At 40.4% G+C, this 16,350-nt stretch overlaps 1 protein-coding gene across 1 annotated transcript in view; it reads right to left on the bottom strand.

Moving 5' to 3' along the window:
• Positions 1 to 5,063: 5,063 nt before the first annotated feature.
• Positions 5,064 to 16,350, bottom strand: part of LOC310985278 (phosphatidylinositol 4,5-bisphosphate 3-kinase catalytic subunit alpha isoform-like) — a 29,663-nt gene continuing 18,376 nt past the window's right edge. The window contains exons 14-26 of the mRNA XM_083970835.1: positions 14,972 to 15,096; positions 14,463 to 14,544; positions 13,703 to 13,867; positions 12,771 to 12,874; positions 12,473 to 12,644; positions 11,145 to 11,251; positions 10,901 to 11,022; positions 9,524 to 9,602; positions 9,234 to 9,404; positions 8,867 to 8,984; positions 7,828 to 7,979; positions 6,382 to 6,544; positions 5,064 to 5,481 (exon numbers count right to left, since the gene is read on the bottom strand). Of these exons, the coding sequence (XP_083826961.1) occupies positions 5,374 to 5,481; positions 6,382 to 6,544; positions 7,828 to 7,979; positions 8,867 to 8,984; positions 9,234 to 9,404; positions 9,524 to 9,602; positions 10,901 to 11,022; positions 11,145 to 11,251; positions 12,473 to 12,644; positions 12,771 to 12,874; positions 13,703 to 13,867; positions 14,463 to 14,544; positions 14,972 to 15,096 (1,668 nt within the window). The 3' untranslated portion in view covers positions 5,064 to 5,373. The remainder of the gene's footprint in view (positions 5,482 to 6,381; positions 6,545 to 7,827; positions 7,980 to 8,866; positions 8,985 to 9,233; positions 9,405 to 9,523; positions 9,603 to 10,900; positions 11,023 to 11,144; positions 11,252 to 12,472; positions 12,645 to 12,770; positions 12,875 to 13,702; positions 13,868 to 14,462; positions 14,545 to 14,971; positions 15,097 to 16,350) is intronic.

Here is a 16,350-nt window from a genome sequence, read left to right as displayed (position 1 = left end):
GCCAGGGGCCAAACTGAAGAGTGAAGTGAGGTTTTCAATCCTTTTGTCACTCAGAACTGGTAGAAAAAAAAACAGCAGGTACAACAACGATGATGATGATGACCCATCATGATGTGATAATACACTGAAGAGCCAAAATACGGGCTTTTTGTTTTCATTGTCGAGCAGCGGAGATAAAGAACAGGTGCTGTCAAAGCTTTTTCTTTTGTGTCGCTTGAGGGAGGGAAAAGTACGAGTGCAACGATTATTGCAGGAAGAAACAGTTTGCCTGCTGGGCCTCGTTTGTTCACTTGACTCTGAGGCTAAAAAAATGATTAAAAAAAAAAAAAAAAAGGCAAAGATGATTGATTGAATCAAACTCTTCATCACAGTTCTTCGCTTCGCTGCACCTGATCTTTAGAAATAAAGAAATGTGGACTTTTTCAGTTCAGCTCGACCGTCAAAGTCGCTTCATTCAGTTCAGGAGATATTTAAATACGATAAATCCATCATCCTCAACTCTGAACTGTAGGATCAATAACATTCACTACCTGTATCAAACAAACAGCCTGTACACGCACACACACACACGTTTCAACCTCTGCTGCTTATTAACAGCACAACACACACACACACACACACTCACAATCAATACTAAATATCTACTGCACCCTATCAACTCCAAACCAGCAAAGCCGTGGTTTTTCTGATTCATTTTTCAAGTAAAACATTTACAAGTGACGGATGAAAAAAGTTTCCCTTCTTTTCCTGTTTCCTTCATCCTGAAGCTTATTTTGTTTTTTCTTTTCTTTTCCACAAAAGCTTCAAACAAGTTTGTTTTTGTCTTTTTCTTCTTCTTCTCTGGCAAAGCAGCAGCCAGTGGGAAAAAAAAAGAAAGGCTTACAAAACATTTAGAGACACCTTCACACTTCACAGCAACAGCTCAGTGTCGTCTCACTCACACACACACACACTCACACACACACATAGATAGTGTGGGTTTTCATTGGGGCCAGCCAATGAAGCTCTGCAACCTGTACAGAAAGACAATTAATGCAAATGGACACACACATACACACACACACTCATTCACACACACTATCAATCATACAGTATATGGCAAAAAAAAAGGATATTAAAGAGAACAACGCTACAGGTTTGTCACACATGAAGCCGACCATAGAAAAAGAGGTTAGACTGTAACTGTACATGGATTAATTCACTGCTGAACGCTGCTTCAACGTGTGTAGGCCGACTGTACGTCATCAAACTGGTTATTACGCTGCGTGAGAAGAAACATGCACACTAGTCTACTCTCTCGTCTTTCAGTCCTTTTCAAACAGTATTGAATGAGAACATGTTTAGTTTTTTTTTAATATAAGTGCATACCCCGACTTTTTCCTTTTTTTTTTTTTTTTTTTGATCATTTTCAAAGTCTCCAGGATCAGGTGACTCCAGCGTTGGCTTTCAACAGGCTGCATCAGTCGCCTGGTTTGGCACATTGAGAAAAAACACAAAGGACTAGTGAACAAGAGATGGTACAGTAACGTCGTCCCCTCTATCTGTCTGTTCAGAGAAAAACACACGATTTGATGCGAGAACATAAAGAGATGAAGTGCAGGTTCGGTCCTCGTCATACGTAGCAGGTAAATACATTCTAGCTCAGTTATCAATGCTGCAGTAATAATACGACGCCACACGTGCGTCACGCCAGAACAGACCACAACTTTTGGCTTTTCAATATACAATCAATAACAGCTGAAGTGGCAAAAGTGCAGATTTTTCCTCTCTGAAGTTTCATATTTGTCGGGTTACTACGATAAGATAATTTGGTAACACTTTATAATACAGTAAGTACACACTATTAAGCGTTAGTTAAAGGGACACTGTGTAGGAATTACTCCCATCTAGCGTTGTGGTTGTATATCGCACGCAACTCAATCATATTTTTCATGCTGCATTCACCTGAAATTGGGCAGACAGCAGACGGACGACAGCCGCTCCACGTAACGGCATAAACAAGCCTCTATGTAAACAAGTGGTCCGTCAGCACAAGGCAAAACAATTCAGGTATTGTTTACCTGACCCACGTTTTACCGGCTTCTGTGACTAAAATGACATCTGGTTTGTTACCGACGGCCGTCTGCCCGACTGCAGGTGAATGCAGCATCAGTGTAACGCTCCATTCCTCCTCACTGCGTTACCACGGTGACTTTTCACAGACGCCACCTCGACCTGAGCCGATGGGGAGGGGGGGGGGGGGGGGGGGGGGTGATTACTGATTAATGAAAAACAGACTTTTGAACGAAATAATCGATTTTCGTGAATAGATAACAGGAGAAGTTACACAATGTCCCTTTAAGCATTAATAAATACTGAATTTTCATTTATAACGCATGAATACTCATTACTATATAGTTTATAAATACAGTTAGTGCTTATCAATGATGAGTAAAACATTTTTAACTGTGTTTATAAACTACAAACTAATGAGTATTCATGCGTTATAAATGATGAATTCAGTATTTAATGCTTAACTAATGCTTAATAGTGTCTACTTATTATAAAGTGTTACGTGGGCTTAACTGTGGAGGCACCTTCTCCTGTCCAACAACTACATTCACTCCTCAGCAGAGCAACAACACGGGAAACCAGGACATTCATGGTTCTTCTGCACCAGAAACACATCTGAAGACAGGGAAACAACAAGAAGAAGTTCATTTTCAGGCTGTGGCAACGACATCAAAATCCCTCCTCTCTCTGTAAAACGTTTCATCGTCTCAGTCCGGCTTCACACTGGACGAATCTTCAAATCTTAGACCGATTTTAAAAACAGTAGGACAATCTCAGCTCACTGACTAGACAATTCAAACACTTCCCTGTCTGCAGCAAAATAATCTCACTGGCACAACAGTGACTTGAGGATTATTTGGACGGATAAGAGTTTGCAACAAGCCTCGAATTACAAACAACAAAACTCTGGCCTCAGATTGTCCACCGTGTGTAGCCAGCGACAACTTCATCCAAAGAAAAGTGACTGTGACGATCAGCTGCCTCCATGTGCATTTAGATATCAGCATATATTAACACATTATAATAAGTTCACACTATTAAGCATTAGTTAAGCATCAATAAATACTGTATTCTTCATTTATAACGCATGAATACTCTAATACTAGTAGTTTATAAATACAGTTAGTGCTTATCAATTATGAGTAAAACATTTCTGTTTATAAACTACATACTAATGAGTATTCATGTGTTATAAATTATGAATTCAGTATTTAATGCTTAACTACCAATGCTTAATAGTGTGGACTTATTATAAAGTTTTACTGATAACCATTTCACCGTGACTTCATTTGATATAATGGAAGAAAAAAGAATAAAAAACCGCAGGGAAAGCTTTATAAAAACTATTTTCTAACACAAAGGTGCAGAGCATGGCTTTAACTGTGCCTGGCAGCAGAAGGCATGGCTCAAAAAATACTGCCAGAGTTATAGGCTCAGAGGAAGTTGTTCTGGATAATAAAATATCCACCGAAAAGTTCACAATGCACTTTGTCCGTAAGTCGACATCTTAAACACATTCATCGCGGGGGGGACACATGCTAAACAAAGACCCGACGGGAACTAGAAACATAAATAACACACAGTGAGGATCAAATCGAGCATTAACAGAATAAAACACTGCCATGCTTGTCGTGTCGATGGTGCTGTCGTGTTTTGTGTACTACAGTTTGCGTAGGCAGAGTGTGCAGCAGGGTTGTGGGGTTGTTGTGCTGTGACGCCAAGGCATTTTATATCAACAGGAAGACGTGACATTCCCCTGTGCCTCTGCTCGCCGACAGGACGGCAGCTCCAGAGGCGTAAAATAAAACAGGTCCCGTTAATTCACCAAAATGTGAGCAAGACCGGCACTTTCACTCTCGCCGTTTTGCTTCAGCAGCAGCAGCAGAGCGGCCGACGAGCCGCACTGACACTAACCGGGGCCACCGACACGCGGACGTCGAAACTGAAAAAAGTGACTAAAGCGAAAAAATAAAAAAAGAATCAGCAGTCTGAATATACCATCATGAGCACAACTCGCCTCGTCGTCCTGAGAACGGGGGAAAGTGGTTGCGCTCGTGGGTTTTGTTTTGTTTTTCGCAGAAGAAGCTGCAAATAGTTCAACACACACACGAAAATAAAAAAATAAAAATAAAAACTCCAAACATATTTACAGAAACCACGGTGTGTGTGTGTGTGTGTGTGTTTCTGGAGAGTCAAGAGTCCTGCCTGTGTAGAGACTGAAAGAAACTAGATACATAAATACGTTTAAAAAGTCATATCATAATAAATCTGTATATTACTCCCACATCTCTAAGTGCTGCAGCTTTTTTCTTTTTCTTCTTTTTCTTTATCTTTTGATGGAGAGGCATCATCACCCTGAAAGTTTATGCACGAGTCAAAAAGCTGCACCAACAACAATAAACGTTCCCAAGTGTGGAGTGCTGCTTCATTGAGGCCATGGGAAACTGCAGAGCTGTGCAATAAAACACACACACACACATTCACACACTCTTTCTCTCCTGCAGTGCAGTTTTTGAGCTTTGAAATTTCCTCACAAAACAAAAAAACGTAGATAACAAGGTGGGAAACTGACAACAGGTCAGCTCAGAGGAGGCGACGTCACCACGGAGACGGTGGAAGACTGTGCAGCAGCAAATCCTGCACGAGCACGATGCAAAGAGCTTGAGGTGAACAAGGTGATTCAGACGGTTTCCTTGTGCCTCCGCCATCTTCTTCTCAGCAGTGATGATATTGATGATGAGTTTGAAAAAGAACAAAAGTTTTCCCAAGCACCTCCTCCTCTTCTTCCTCCTCCTCCTCCTCCTCCTCCTCCTCTTCCTCTTCCTCGATGCAGCACGACTACAGCAGAGGGAGCAGCAGAAAGGTGAACTCCCCTTTGTGGCTACATTTACAGCTTGGCAGATGAATCCGAGTCCAATTTGTGTTTGTTTTGTTTTTCCTCCGAGAGCAGCAGATTGGGCGGGGGGGGTAAAATCTCCTTGGTTACCCATGATTCAGTCAGTCAGGCAAAAAAAAAAAAAAAAAACAGAAAAACGGAGGAAGCATCTTCACCAGGGAAACTCTCTCACAGAGGGGAGTGTGAGAGCGTCACCGTGATCACGTATGATGATGTAAAGAGAACGAGAACCTTGTTTAAACAAACACAAATGGTAAAAAAAACACAAAAAAGAAACATCAAGTGGAGACCGTCAGTCGTCAGTGAGCCGTTTGTGGCGTCCGCTGCTGTAACAGAACTGAAAGAATAATGCTGCGCCCGGCGGACAGAAGTTAATACTCCATGGTGGGATTGGGGTTTGTTTTGTTTTGTTTGTGTGCAGGAGATCAGTTTAGTGCATGCTGTCTGATTGTGTGGAATATCCAGTCCATCTTAGTGGTCCATCCTCCATGGTGAGCGTCGTTCATCTGTTTCATGAAGTAGTCCAACGCCTCCTGTATGTGACAGAACATAAACTCATCAGTAGATGGAAATAAGGACGGATAAGAACAGAACAGAGACATCAACTGTGTTTCCATCACAGATTTTCACCAAATAAAAGTGATAGGTAGCCTGCGTATACCCATGCTGCCTTGTGTGCAATTTTATTTGCTCTGCAAGTCAGCCTGGAAACCATGGACCAAATTTTTCCCTCAACGAGGGAGCCAATCACAGAACGGGGGAGGGGGCTGCAAGACGATGACGACACACCGAAGCCACTTTGTTGATAGCTTGTCGAGCCAACATGGCGGCAGATGCTTTACCTTTCGATGCAGCATTAGAAAGTGGTTTAAGTAGTTTAGACCGCAAGTTTATTTTGAAAAAGGAGTAACGTTTAGCATTTTTTCCCTCATTGGATTTCTGTCGCTCTACATACGTCATCAGGTATGATTGATACGATTGGCTATAAACTACGTACAGACGCATTTGATAGACATTCGTAGCGCCCAATAAACAGCTCTGGGCTTTCGTAAACCACGCCTCAAAGACGAAAAAATTAACCTCACGCATTTGTTTATTTATTATTAAAATAATCCCATAAAATCACGACCTGTGAGACACAATTTTAAGGAAGATGGATGTTCAAAACATTGGGAAATGGAAGAAATTCCCAACGGGATCGTATCTGATCAGACCTGGAGTGATGTGTAAAACTTTTGTGATGCACTTTGATATCGACACGTCTGAAAATCCACCTAAAAATGTTTTGGCGATATTTGAGCGTTTTTTTGAAACAAAGGTGTTTCCATTACCGTTTACGTTTTTTTTATTGTGATATTTAGGTTTTAAGCATTTCCAAAAAGGGGTAATGGAAACACAGCTACAGAGAAAAGGCCTTGGTACTGTACATGTACCTGCTCACTCTTCTCCAGAGCCAGAGTCTTCCTGATGTAGGCGATGTCATCGAACGACTGCAGCTCGGGCATCCCGGAGCCCAGCATCATGGAGAACAGGTTGATGAAGAGGTTAGCATGCTGCCGGATGGCGAGGTACGCTTTATAGCACATCTCCTGGAACCTGGAGACAGAACAAGCATTTATTTATATTTGCTCACGTCACAGTTGTGTTTTTTTTTATCTTTTTTTCTTTTCAAGTTTAGTTTGGTGAGTTGTTTCTGGTTGTTGTTGCTTTATTGATGCATGTTCCATCTGGCTTGCTCGGTTCAGGATAACTGTCTTTGTTAAATATTTGAGCATGTTAAGTGTATATTTATATCTATGTATATGTGTATATTCAGATTCTGAATAGAGTATGAATGAATGAATAAATCAATTAATTTATTTCAAACTAACATTGTCTAAAATGAAAAAATAAAATAAAATAAAAAAAATAAAAATAAACATAAGTATCATCAAATCATAATATGCACAAGTTCGAAAAAGGAGCAGGGAGAAGTATGCACTTTAAAAAAAAAAAATTCCCACCCCTTTCCACTCATCATGGTTTATACTGTGTATAGTATCTATCTACTACATTAATATCCATATCTATGTATGTATACTACATAAATATCCAGATCAATTAACATATATACTATATCCATAAAAATATATAAAACATATATAGCTACTACATAAATGTTCATATCAACTTATAATATCCCATATGTTTAGCAATTTATTTGTATACCTCATCTTCTGTATACCTATTTAGAAACCATTCTTTATATGAATTTTTTTTTTTTTTTTAATATTGTATCTGTTAAATATTTGAGCATCTATGTGTATATTTATATGTACGTGTATGCCTTATTTATTTGATAAATTAAGATTAAGTTTTTTCTTTTTACTTTTGTGACTGGACCCCAGGAAGAGGCAGTGACTAATGGGGATCTATAATCAACAAATAAGCAAAATTAACAGCAGCAGCAACAAGAGATTAAAGACATTTTTAAACAAAGCAAGAACCTGCCTCGCCTTGATTAGTAAAAAAAATGCTGAAATAGGCGCAAGAATAAATTTTCTCACGATGCAAATTTTTGTAAAGACGTGCTGACAGGACAGGAAGGAAGCTGTCCAATCACCACAAGTCTTTTGTAACTATCCGAGTGTTGAAAGAGGTTCTTGTGCTTGAGTGTTGTTTGGGTAAGCTGAGTGGAAACTTGCTCAACTGAAGGAGGTGAAGCGACACAAATGCACCGAGCTGATTAACAGATTCAGATCTCTTCTTCACTAGAATGAAAAACCAGTGTTGCTGACCACCAGTCTGATCATAACAGAGATAATAGACACATCTGATGACACAAAAAAAGGTGAATGAAACAATGATGAGAGAAGTTAAGATGTGAAATTCTGCAGCACCTCTCAAACTCTTTGGTCTTTGTGCACTCCGGTGATCCCTTGCTGATGACGATGAGGAAGTCTTGTGTCAGGACGAAGGGCACTCGCTCTCTCTTGTAGCCAAACTTCTTCTTCTTATGATCCAGGAAATGGCCAAAGTCTATATGAAACAGCTGCAGGAGGAGAGCACAACACTCATGAGTCTTATAATATTATTCTACTGTAAAACTTCTACAAGGTGCTTGCTCTACTTCTAAATAAAAAATCCAGACTTTTTCAAAACTAATCATTGTGTTTTTAAGACCTCAACTTCAGGCAGTTTTGAGCTCGATTACATACTGTTTTTGTCAAGATTGTACCTTTTCTGTCTAGTGGAAAAGTTAATTTTAATAAATTAATGAATGCAGGCTTCGGTAAATCAAGTTTTATTGTTTTATTATCTAATTTTGCCGAAAATTGGCACACTGAGGCCCCATGAAAACGTAGCTTCACCCAAAACGATCTTTTTCTTGTTCGTTTTGGAAAAGTTTCCCATAAACACGGCATCGTTTCAAGAAATATCTGCGTAGACACACGGATTCACTGAAAACGACTGAAAACACTGACGTACATAGCGTGTATGGCGCTGTACTGTAATGCTGCCACACATCAACACCAAAACCAGAGAAGACAGAAAGTTCCCCCGCTGTATTCAAACTCCAAACATTATAGGTCGATTAAATGTCACTGGGATTCGTGTTGGAGCAAATATGACGATCAATGATGATTTATCGGGCGAGATTCAGCCCCAGTGTTGTTGTTGTCATGGTTATGTCCATACAATGTGTACGTTGAGAGGTGTGGCTCAGTGATATTTAACATATTTCCAGCACACCTATTCTATTTTTAAATATGAGCTGGAAAATAACAAACAAACAAAAAACAAGGAAGTTTTGAACATTTATGGAAATATCTAAAACCAGATTCTACAGGGTAAAGGGGAAACAAATACGTACAAAAAGTGCATGTGCAGAATGAGTGTGAATCGTGTGTGCGTGTTTGTGTAGTTATTAAACATTACCTGTCCATCATCCTTGACCATGATGTTGCTGTTGTGCCTGTCTCCTATCCCGAGGATAAATGTAGCTACACAGTAGCCAGCGCAGGACCTGGTGAACAGATCTACAGCCAAGTCGTACCTGCACAGGAAGAACAAGTGAGCAGTGACGATACTGTAAAATTAACGACAAGTAAATATTTTAAAAACTGTGAGATAAATTAGTTAAACCGAAGTGGAGACTGATGTAACTCTAAATAATCCAAGACTCCAGACACTTTTCTACTAATGGACTGTGTTTCATCTCTGTCACACTGGGCTGCTAATGATGCAGGGATGCTGTTAAAATCATACGAGGAGAGAAAGAGAGTGAAAGAGAGGAGGCGCTCACATCTCGCCCTTGTTCTTGTCCTTGAGCCACTGATGCAGAGTGTTTGAGTTGAACTGCAGAGCTCCCTTCAGGCCGCCTTTACACTGGATCTGCATGATGGTGTGGGAGCTGCGAACCACCTCAATGAGGCCCACGCAGTCTCCTAATGACAGACAGCCGTAGGGAAGCATCCTACACACACACACACACACACACACACACACACACACAACAAAATGAGTGAGGGAGTGAAGAAATTCAAGTAGAAACGGATCAGACAGAAAGACAAATATAGACTGAGATGAAAATACCGTAAATCCAGTCCCTGATTCTGCCAAATATTCTCCATGATTTTAATAATCTGCAACGTCAGCATATCCTGGCGCAAGTCTACAACACAAACACACACACACACACACACACACACACAGAGTTACAGTTAATAACACCGTGGGATAATGACAGATCAGACACATACACAGCATAAGGAGCAGTGGGAATGATTCAAGCAGCGACGATGAAGCTCCGTAGCCTCTAATCAGAGTTATTTACAGTCTGTGTGTCGCCGTTTGAGGCTGTAGCTGGGAAATATGCTGCTTCACGTTATAGTTTTATGGCACAAATGAGTGAACAGTTGCTGCCGTGCAAACGCTGCTAAAGAGTCTCTCACACTAACATAAGGGAGTAGGAGTGAGGAAGCTCTGTCAGTGTGTGTTAACGGTGATGGTTGTAGTATTCATTCACTGTATTGACTGTCCTTGAATAACTGAATGATTCATCTCAGATATTCCTTAACAATGTGAAATACAATGGTGATGCTGATTTTAGCTTTTTCACATCCAGAACAAACTATCTGGGGATCTCAGAGCGGAGCACATCTGTTTGCCTTGGCTTTTAATTACATCTTAGAGCTGCACTTTAATCCCTTCTAATGCTGTTTATTTATCCCACTATGGCTTTATGTCGAGTGAACAAGACCACACTCTGCAGAAAGATTCCCCATTTTCTCCAGTATTTAGGTTTATCGTTTATCACGTCGTAAAGGGTAAAGACATATTTATATAACATCTGTTTTAGACACAATATTTTTGGAGTTGTGGCTGAAGGCTGATTTCTAACAGGTCTGTAAAGAGGGCAGGAAACATTTCAGGAATAATGCGTAGTGTAGCAGAGATAAAAGGAAGGTTTAAAGGGATAGTTCAACATTTTGGCAAATTGGCCCATTGCCATAATCCCTATAGTCTTAGCAGTAGGTTTGTTACCTTTAATTGTCGGTGCAAGATATTTTTAGAACGGCGGAGCAGAGCCGTGAGCTGCTCAGAGCTACGATACAGAGGCTCATGGGATTTCTGGGTTTCCCTCATCAAACTCATCAAATACACAATCCAACAACTCCAAAACGCTCTGGTGGACAAGTTGTGACCTGCACATTCACCACGCTATGAGATAATAACAGAACGTTTTGAGTTTGATGAGGAAAACCAAGAAATCCCATTAGCCTCCATAGCGTAGCTCTGAGCAGCTCGCGGCTCTGCTCTGCCGATCTAAAAATAGTTTGCACCGACAAATAAAGGTAACGAACCTACTGCTATGACTATAAGGATTATGGCAATGGGCCAATTTGCCAAAATGTTGAACTACCCCTTTAACAGGTCATGTGTGTCTGTGTGTCTGTGTGTCTGTGTTACCGTCTCCGTTTTTGAAGATAATCTCGTTGTTCTGAAACAGGAGCTCAGACATGATGTCAGGATTCTCCCAGTTCAGCCAAAGCGGCCTCTTTGCTGATGACATGATCCTGCATTCATCCAGCCTGTGCACAAATTAGTTAAACAATGTCAATTTAATGTTCCCAACCTTACTGCTGCATATACACAACACTGAATACACACGCACACACACACACATAACACTTCATTCTCTATGGTCTCTAACCTCAGGTTTCCCAGCTGATGTGCCGGGTTCAGGGGAGAGGTGAAGTTCTGCAGGGCGTCCATGTAGTCCGGTCTCTTCATCTGGTCCACGAGGAACCGCATCTGGACCTGCACAAGAGAAACACACACAGACGCACACGATCACAATACCGTTCACATGTGCATATAAATGTACACACACACATTCACACAACCACACAGAAATCTTCTACAACCAAACCTTGTTTAAATAAGTAACATAACACAAGGGTTTCCGCTATTCACATTTACAGTAGATGTGGCGACTCGCTACCACTTTATTATCAGGTCAGAGCAGATGCACAATAATAATCTACTGGTTACCGTTCCTTTGTAAACTTCCTCAAGTGTCTCGATCCGCTGGACGGTGCTCGGTTTATCAATTAACAACGTCAATGAGGTTATTATATTTTTTTATTATTATATAGCCTTTTGGCTAATTCTGGCATGTTTACATTTATTAAAATGTTTTGTATTAATGTGCATTGTCCCTGATTTTTAAACCTTTAAATAAATAAATAAAATATAATTATATACAGTATATTATTATATAATCTCCTCTCTCCAGCACTGACGTTCTCACTACACGCTGCACCTCAAATAATCCGACGTTCAATTGAGGTGTTTTCTTATTGCTCTGGTGTGTGTGTGTGTGTTTGTGTCGCGGGAGGTGGTGTGTGTGGTCCTGCCGCCACATCTTAAAAAAACCCTAGAGGAAACGCTGTAACACAGATGACACGTTACACAATCAAATATAATAACCGTGCAATTTATAAATATTTGGTGATGAAAATGAAACCTGGCTGGATTGTGAAACCTTATTCATCACCACAGCACTGATGATATGTATTTTAAACATCATAGTGAGCATCAATAAATAACTCCCTGTTATTACTGTATACGTGGGCGTACGTATTGCGAGCGGAGTCACAGCCGCCACTTGTGCGTTAGTATTCGATACCGTAAGTGACAGCGGCACAGACAGGGGAGGTCTGTGAGCTCACTGACATGTTGCATCAACAAACACGGCAGGAGGAGTCTGCTCCTCTGCCCACATGACGTCTATGGAGCTGCAGCATCAGACATCAGATTATAATAGATTATATTATAGATAGAGTAGAGACTATAAATAGAGACCAAGTAGAAATTTCAAGGCACTTGTTTGCATGATCCAGAAAAATGCCAAAATCTCATCACATCACAGTTTGTTCCACCGAAGACACTGAAAATCATATGTACCTATGTGCGTATGTGCAGGTGCATGTTTGTGTGTGTGTGTGTGTGTGTGTGTGTGTTGCCGCCCCTCGATACCTTCTGCGTCTCATCCTTCTTCTCCTGCTTCAGGATGTCAGTGAGGTTTATGAGCTTCTCCATGGCCTCCACCTGCCTGCTCAGGTGTTTGAGGTACATGCCACAGGCCCTGCAGTACGCCTCCAACAGCAGCCCGAACCTCTGGCTCACCGTCTTGTTGTGCATTTCTGACCTGTGAGGAAGACACACACACACACACACACACAGAAGAAAGAGAGAGGTGCAGTTTTCAGTTTTCTGCAAAGACAGAGAGAGGAAAAGTACTTCGACAAAGAAAAAGCAGTGGGTTGTGACTCACTTGAGATGCCAGAAGAAGAAATGTCCTATCCTCTGATTGGTCAGGGCCTTTTTGAGGAGGAAGCGTGCCAGGGGATTGTCAAGATACTGCTCATATTTTAATACCTAGAAGAAGAGGAGAGAGAGAAAGAGAGAAAGAGAGAGAAGCTGAGATGAGGTTCAGATTAGTCATTTCTCACTTTGTCTCAGTGCCCTGCAGTCTCTGTTCACCCGACACCGTCCTACATCACAGACTGGAAAGTCTCCAACACACGGGGACGAGCCAAACAGAAGCTGATCTCCAGCAGATAAAGACCAGGGCCAGACGGATACGGATTTAATGAATCGTTTCGTCCAGACAGAAATTGTGTTTTTTTGGGGGGGGGGGCGAAAACTGAGAGGGAAAATCTGAAAACGCCGCCCCAGTGTTTTCATGTAGACACCCACAACAGATCTTCTCTGAAACGATGATGTCATACCCCCCACTGCTCTAACCTGTAACCTGAGACACACCGCTAGACGTATATACAGTCTGTGGACGTAACGTAACTCCGACACTGCGGCTGAATCATGCCCGTTAAATCATCACCGATCGTCATATTTACACTGACACGACTCCCAGTCAACATTTTATCTACTTATAATGTTTGGAGTTTGAATACAGCGGGGGAACTTTCCATCTTCTTCTCTTTTTTTGGTGTTTACGCTCCACACAGGCCTGGAGTACAACAGCGTTTTGAGTCGTTTTCAGTGGATCCGTGTGTACACAGATATTTCTTGAAACGATGAAACGTGTTTACGCAGATTTTTTTCCAAAACGAACAAGAAAAAAAGATTGTTTTGGGTGAAGCTCCATTTTCGTGTGGACAAGGCCAAAGACTGGCAGCCGAGGACAGGAAGGTGCTCCACACTCAGCCCAGTACAATCAGCCCCCTTGAACTGTGTTAAACCCACCTGCACCAGTTGGATCAGGTACTGGGACAGTTTGTCATCAGTCAGGTATTTGTCGAGGCAGCGAACAGCGAAGTGTCTGACCATGGGGTCTGGGTAGTTACAGTCCAGCAGCTCCATGGCCTGCTCAGGACGGATGGACGGCCACTCCTTCAACAGACAGTACATCTGGGAAACAAACAAACCAAGACATATAGATTAATACTCAGGGTTGTTAAATACAGATTTAAAGTAGACATATACATTTTGGAATATGAATGCCACCACTGTGATGGGCAGTTGCAATTTCATTGTATTTTAATGCAGTGACAATAAAGGCCTCTTACTTACTTACATACTTACTTATAAATGTCTTTTGTATTACAGAGCTGAGTCTGTACTTATTTATTATATGTACAGAAGTGTTTTTATATTCCAGATTTTTTTTAATGTAATTTAGATATTTATATTTTAGACCATTTTAACCTTGGGCTGTTGTATGAGACTGCTGGAGAATTCAGTTTTGTTGTATCTTATGTGCAATGATAATAAAGTATCTGTCTATCTATGAAAATTACTTTGTAAGATATTAGCAACGGAGTAATCTTTACTGTTCTTAAATTTTGGTCATAAAACCAGAAATCTCTCTCTCTGTTTTCCGTTTTCAAAATACATCTGAGAGTATTTTGTGTAACATCTGAGATTTGTTTCTTTCTTTAAGTCTGTTACTTCTCATTCATTGAAAACAGTTTAAATATACAGGAGTGTATATAACAGGCAGCACCTGTGCTACTTCATCTCTGGAGTTCCACTTGACAGCGAGAAGGATCTTGGGAAGGATCTCTGGGATGTTCATGCAGTAGTGCCTGGAAGAGAAGGACAGAGGCACGTGTTACATCCCACCCAGTGTTGAATAAATTTTACCTCTAACTACTCCTGCTTTTAACTACACGTATGTATTCAAGTTATGCTTATGTATGTTTGTTATGTCTGAATATTTATGTATGGCTCAATTGTTTTGTCTTCTGTCTTTATATGTTCTGTGTTTCATCTCGGCTATATTGTAAATGAGGTTGCTCCTCAATATATCTCCGAGTTTAAATAAAGGTTATGAATGAATGAAAATGCATCTCATGTCTGAGGTGTTAACCTACAGGAATATACAATTAGAACAATGTAAAGATACAAGCAGCTACATGTGATTGTGAGATACCATGCCGTGTAATCTATAGCACATGAACTGGTGCTTAGACTGTACAGTACAGTGTCTTGTTACTGTAAGTGGGAGGTCACCTGTGTCTCCAGAGGAAGTCTTTCTCCTGCTCAGTGATTTCTGACAGAGGGTCTCTGTTAGTCAGCTGTCTGAGCTGCTCAGTGTCGCTGTCTGTCAGGGCGTGATCTCTGGCCACACGATTGCTCTGAGACACAACAGAGAAAAAATATTTATGTTGCTTTATTATCACATTTTGAAGGTTACACTTCTACCTCTAGTTCTGAAATCTACTGACATCTACACTGGAGGAAAATAAAATAAAATCTTATTAACCTAGACCTTCGACTCTGTCATTCTGAGCTATTATGTCACTTCCCGTCAGACTGAAGTTGGATCATCTGCCTTCATATCTAACTTCTATGTAAGTTTGACCACTGAGCCACTTTACACAAAGACTAATAACTGGTTCATCCTCCAGAGTTTATTCTGAGCTTGGTAGAACTGCTCTTCCACCATCCAACTACAACATTATTCATGTATTGTATTTATCTTCTTTAATACAGAGAATATTTTAAAACAACTCAAGTTTATCAGTAAAGGTTATTAGCTTAAAATTAAGTCATATTTACAGGCCGCTAATTACGTGATAATGTCAAGAAATAACAAGTAATTCTGTCATAATGTCTAGACATAGCCTAGAAATAACCGCCAATTTCATAGTAATGTCGAGAAATATAGCCAAGAAATAACGATTGATTGCGTAGAAATAGCCCAGAAATAACAGTCAATTGCAAGGACTTGGTGGAGAAAAATACTGTCCTTTTCCCCAAAAATTCAAAGAGCATGTGTAATCTTTTGCTTTTATGGAAAACACGACATTACTATGAAATTGACCGTTATTTCTAGGCTGTTTCTTGACATTACTACGCAATTACTTGCTATTTCTTGTCATTATTATGTAATTATCATGTAATTAGCGGCCTGTTAATTAAAGGGTTACCATAATTTATTCTTCGATACAAAACATCATCTAACCCTACTTTAACATCTAATACATGGCTTGTAAAATGCAAAAGTTTTCCAATTATTTTATTATTTAGGGGTGTAGGGATCTTAATAAATGTGAAATTGGACAGCAATAAAGAGGCAGCTGCACATTTCCACTCTTCTTACATTACAATGATAAGTAAAATGATGAAAAATGTGTATTTTTTGTTATCAATCTCCTCATCTTGTCAAGGCATTTGAAACCATTTAGATCCATCATCAGTTCGCTGGATGTGGCCACTTCCTAGTCATTGTGAGCAACAGATTCAGTCAAACTCATTAACTGTTGGGGAAGCTTATCAAACTCAAGTTACAGATAAAGGAATTACGATACGCCACATTACGCTATAGTCATGAATAAATCAGCACCGTGTGGTCCACCTGTCCTGCATCGCACAGTATCTGATGGAAC

The sequence above is a fragment of the Trachurus trachurus genome (assembly GCF_905171665.1).
Source record: "Trachurus trachurus genome assembly, chromosome: 4".
Taxonomy (NCBI): Eukaryota; Metazoa; Chordata; class Actinopteri; order Carangiformes; family Carangidae; genus Trachurus; species Trachurus trachurus.
The sequence above is the reverse complement of the archived record's forward strand: the minus strand, read 5'-3'. Positions and strand labels throughout refer to the sequence as shown.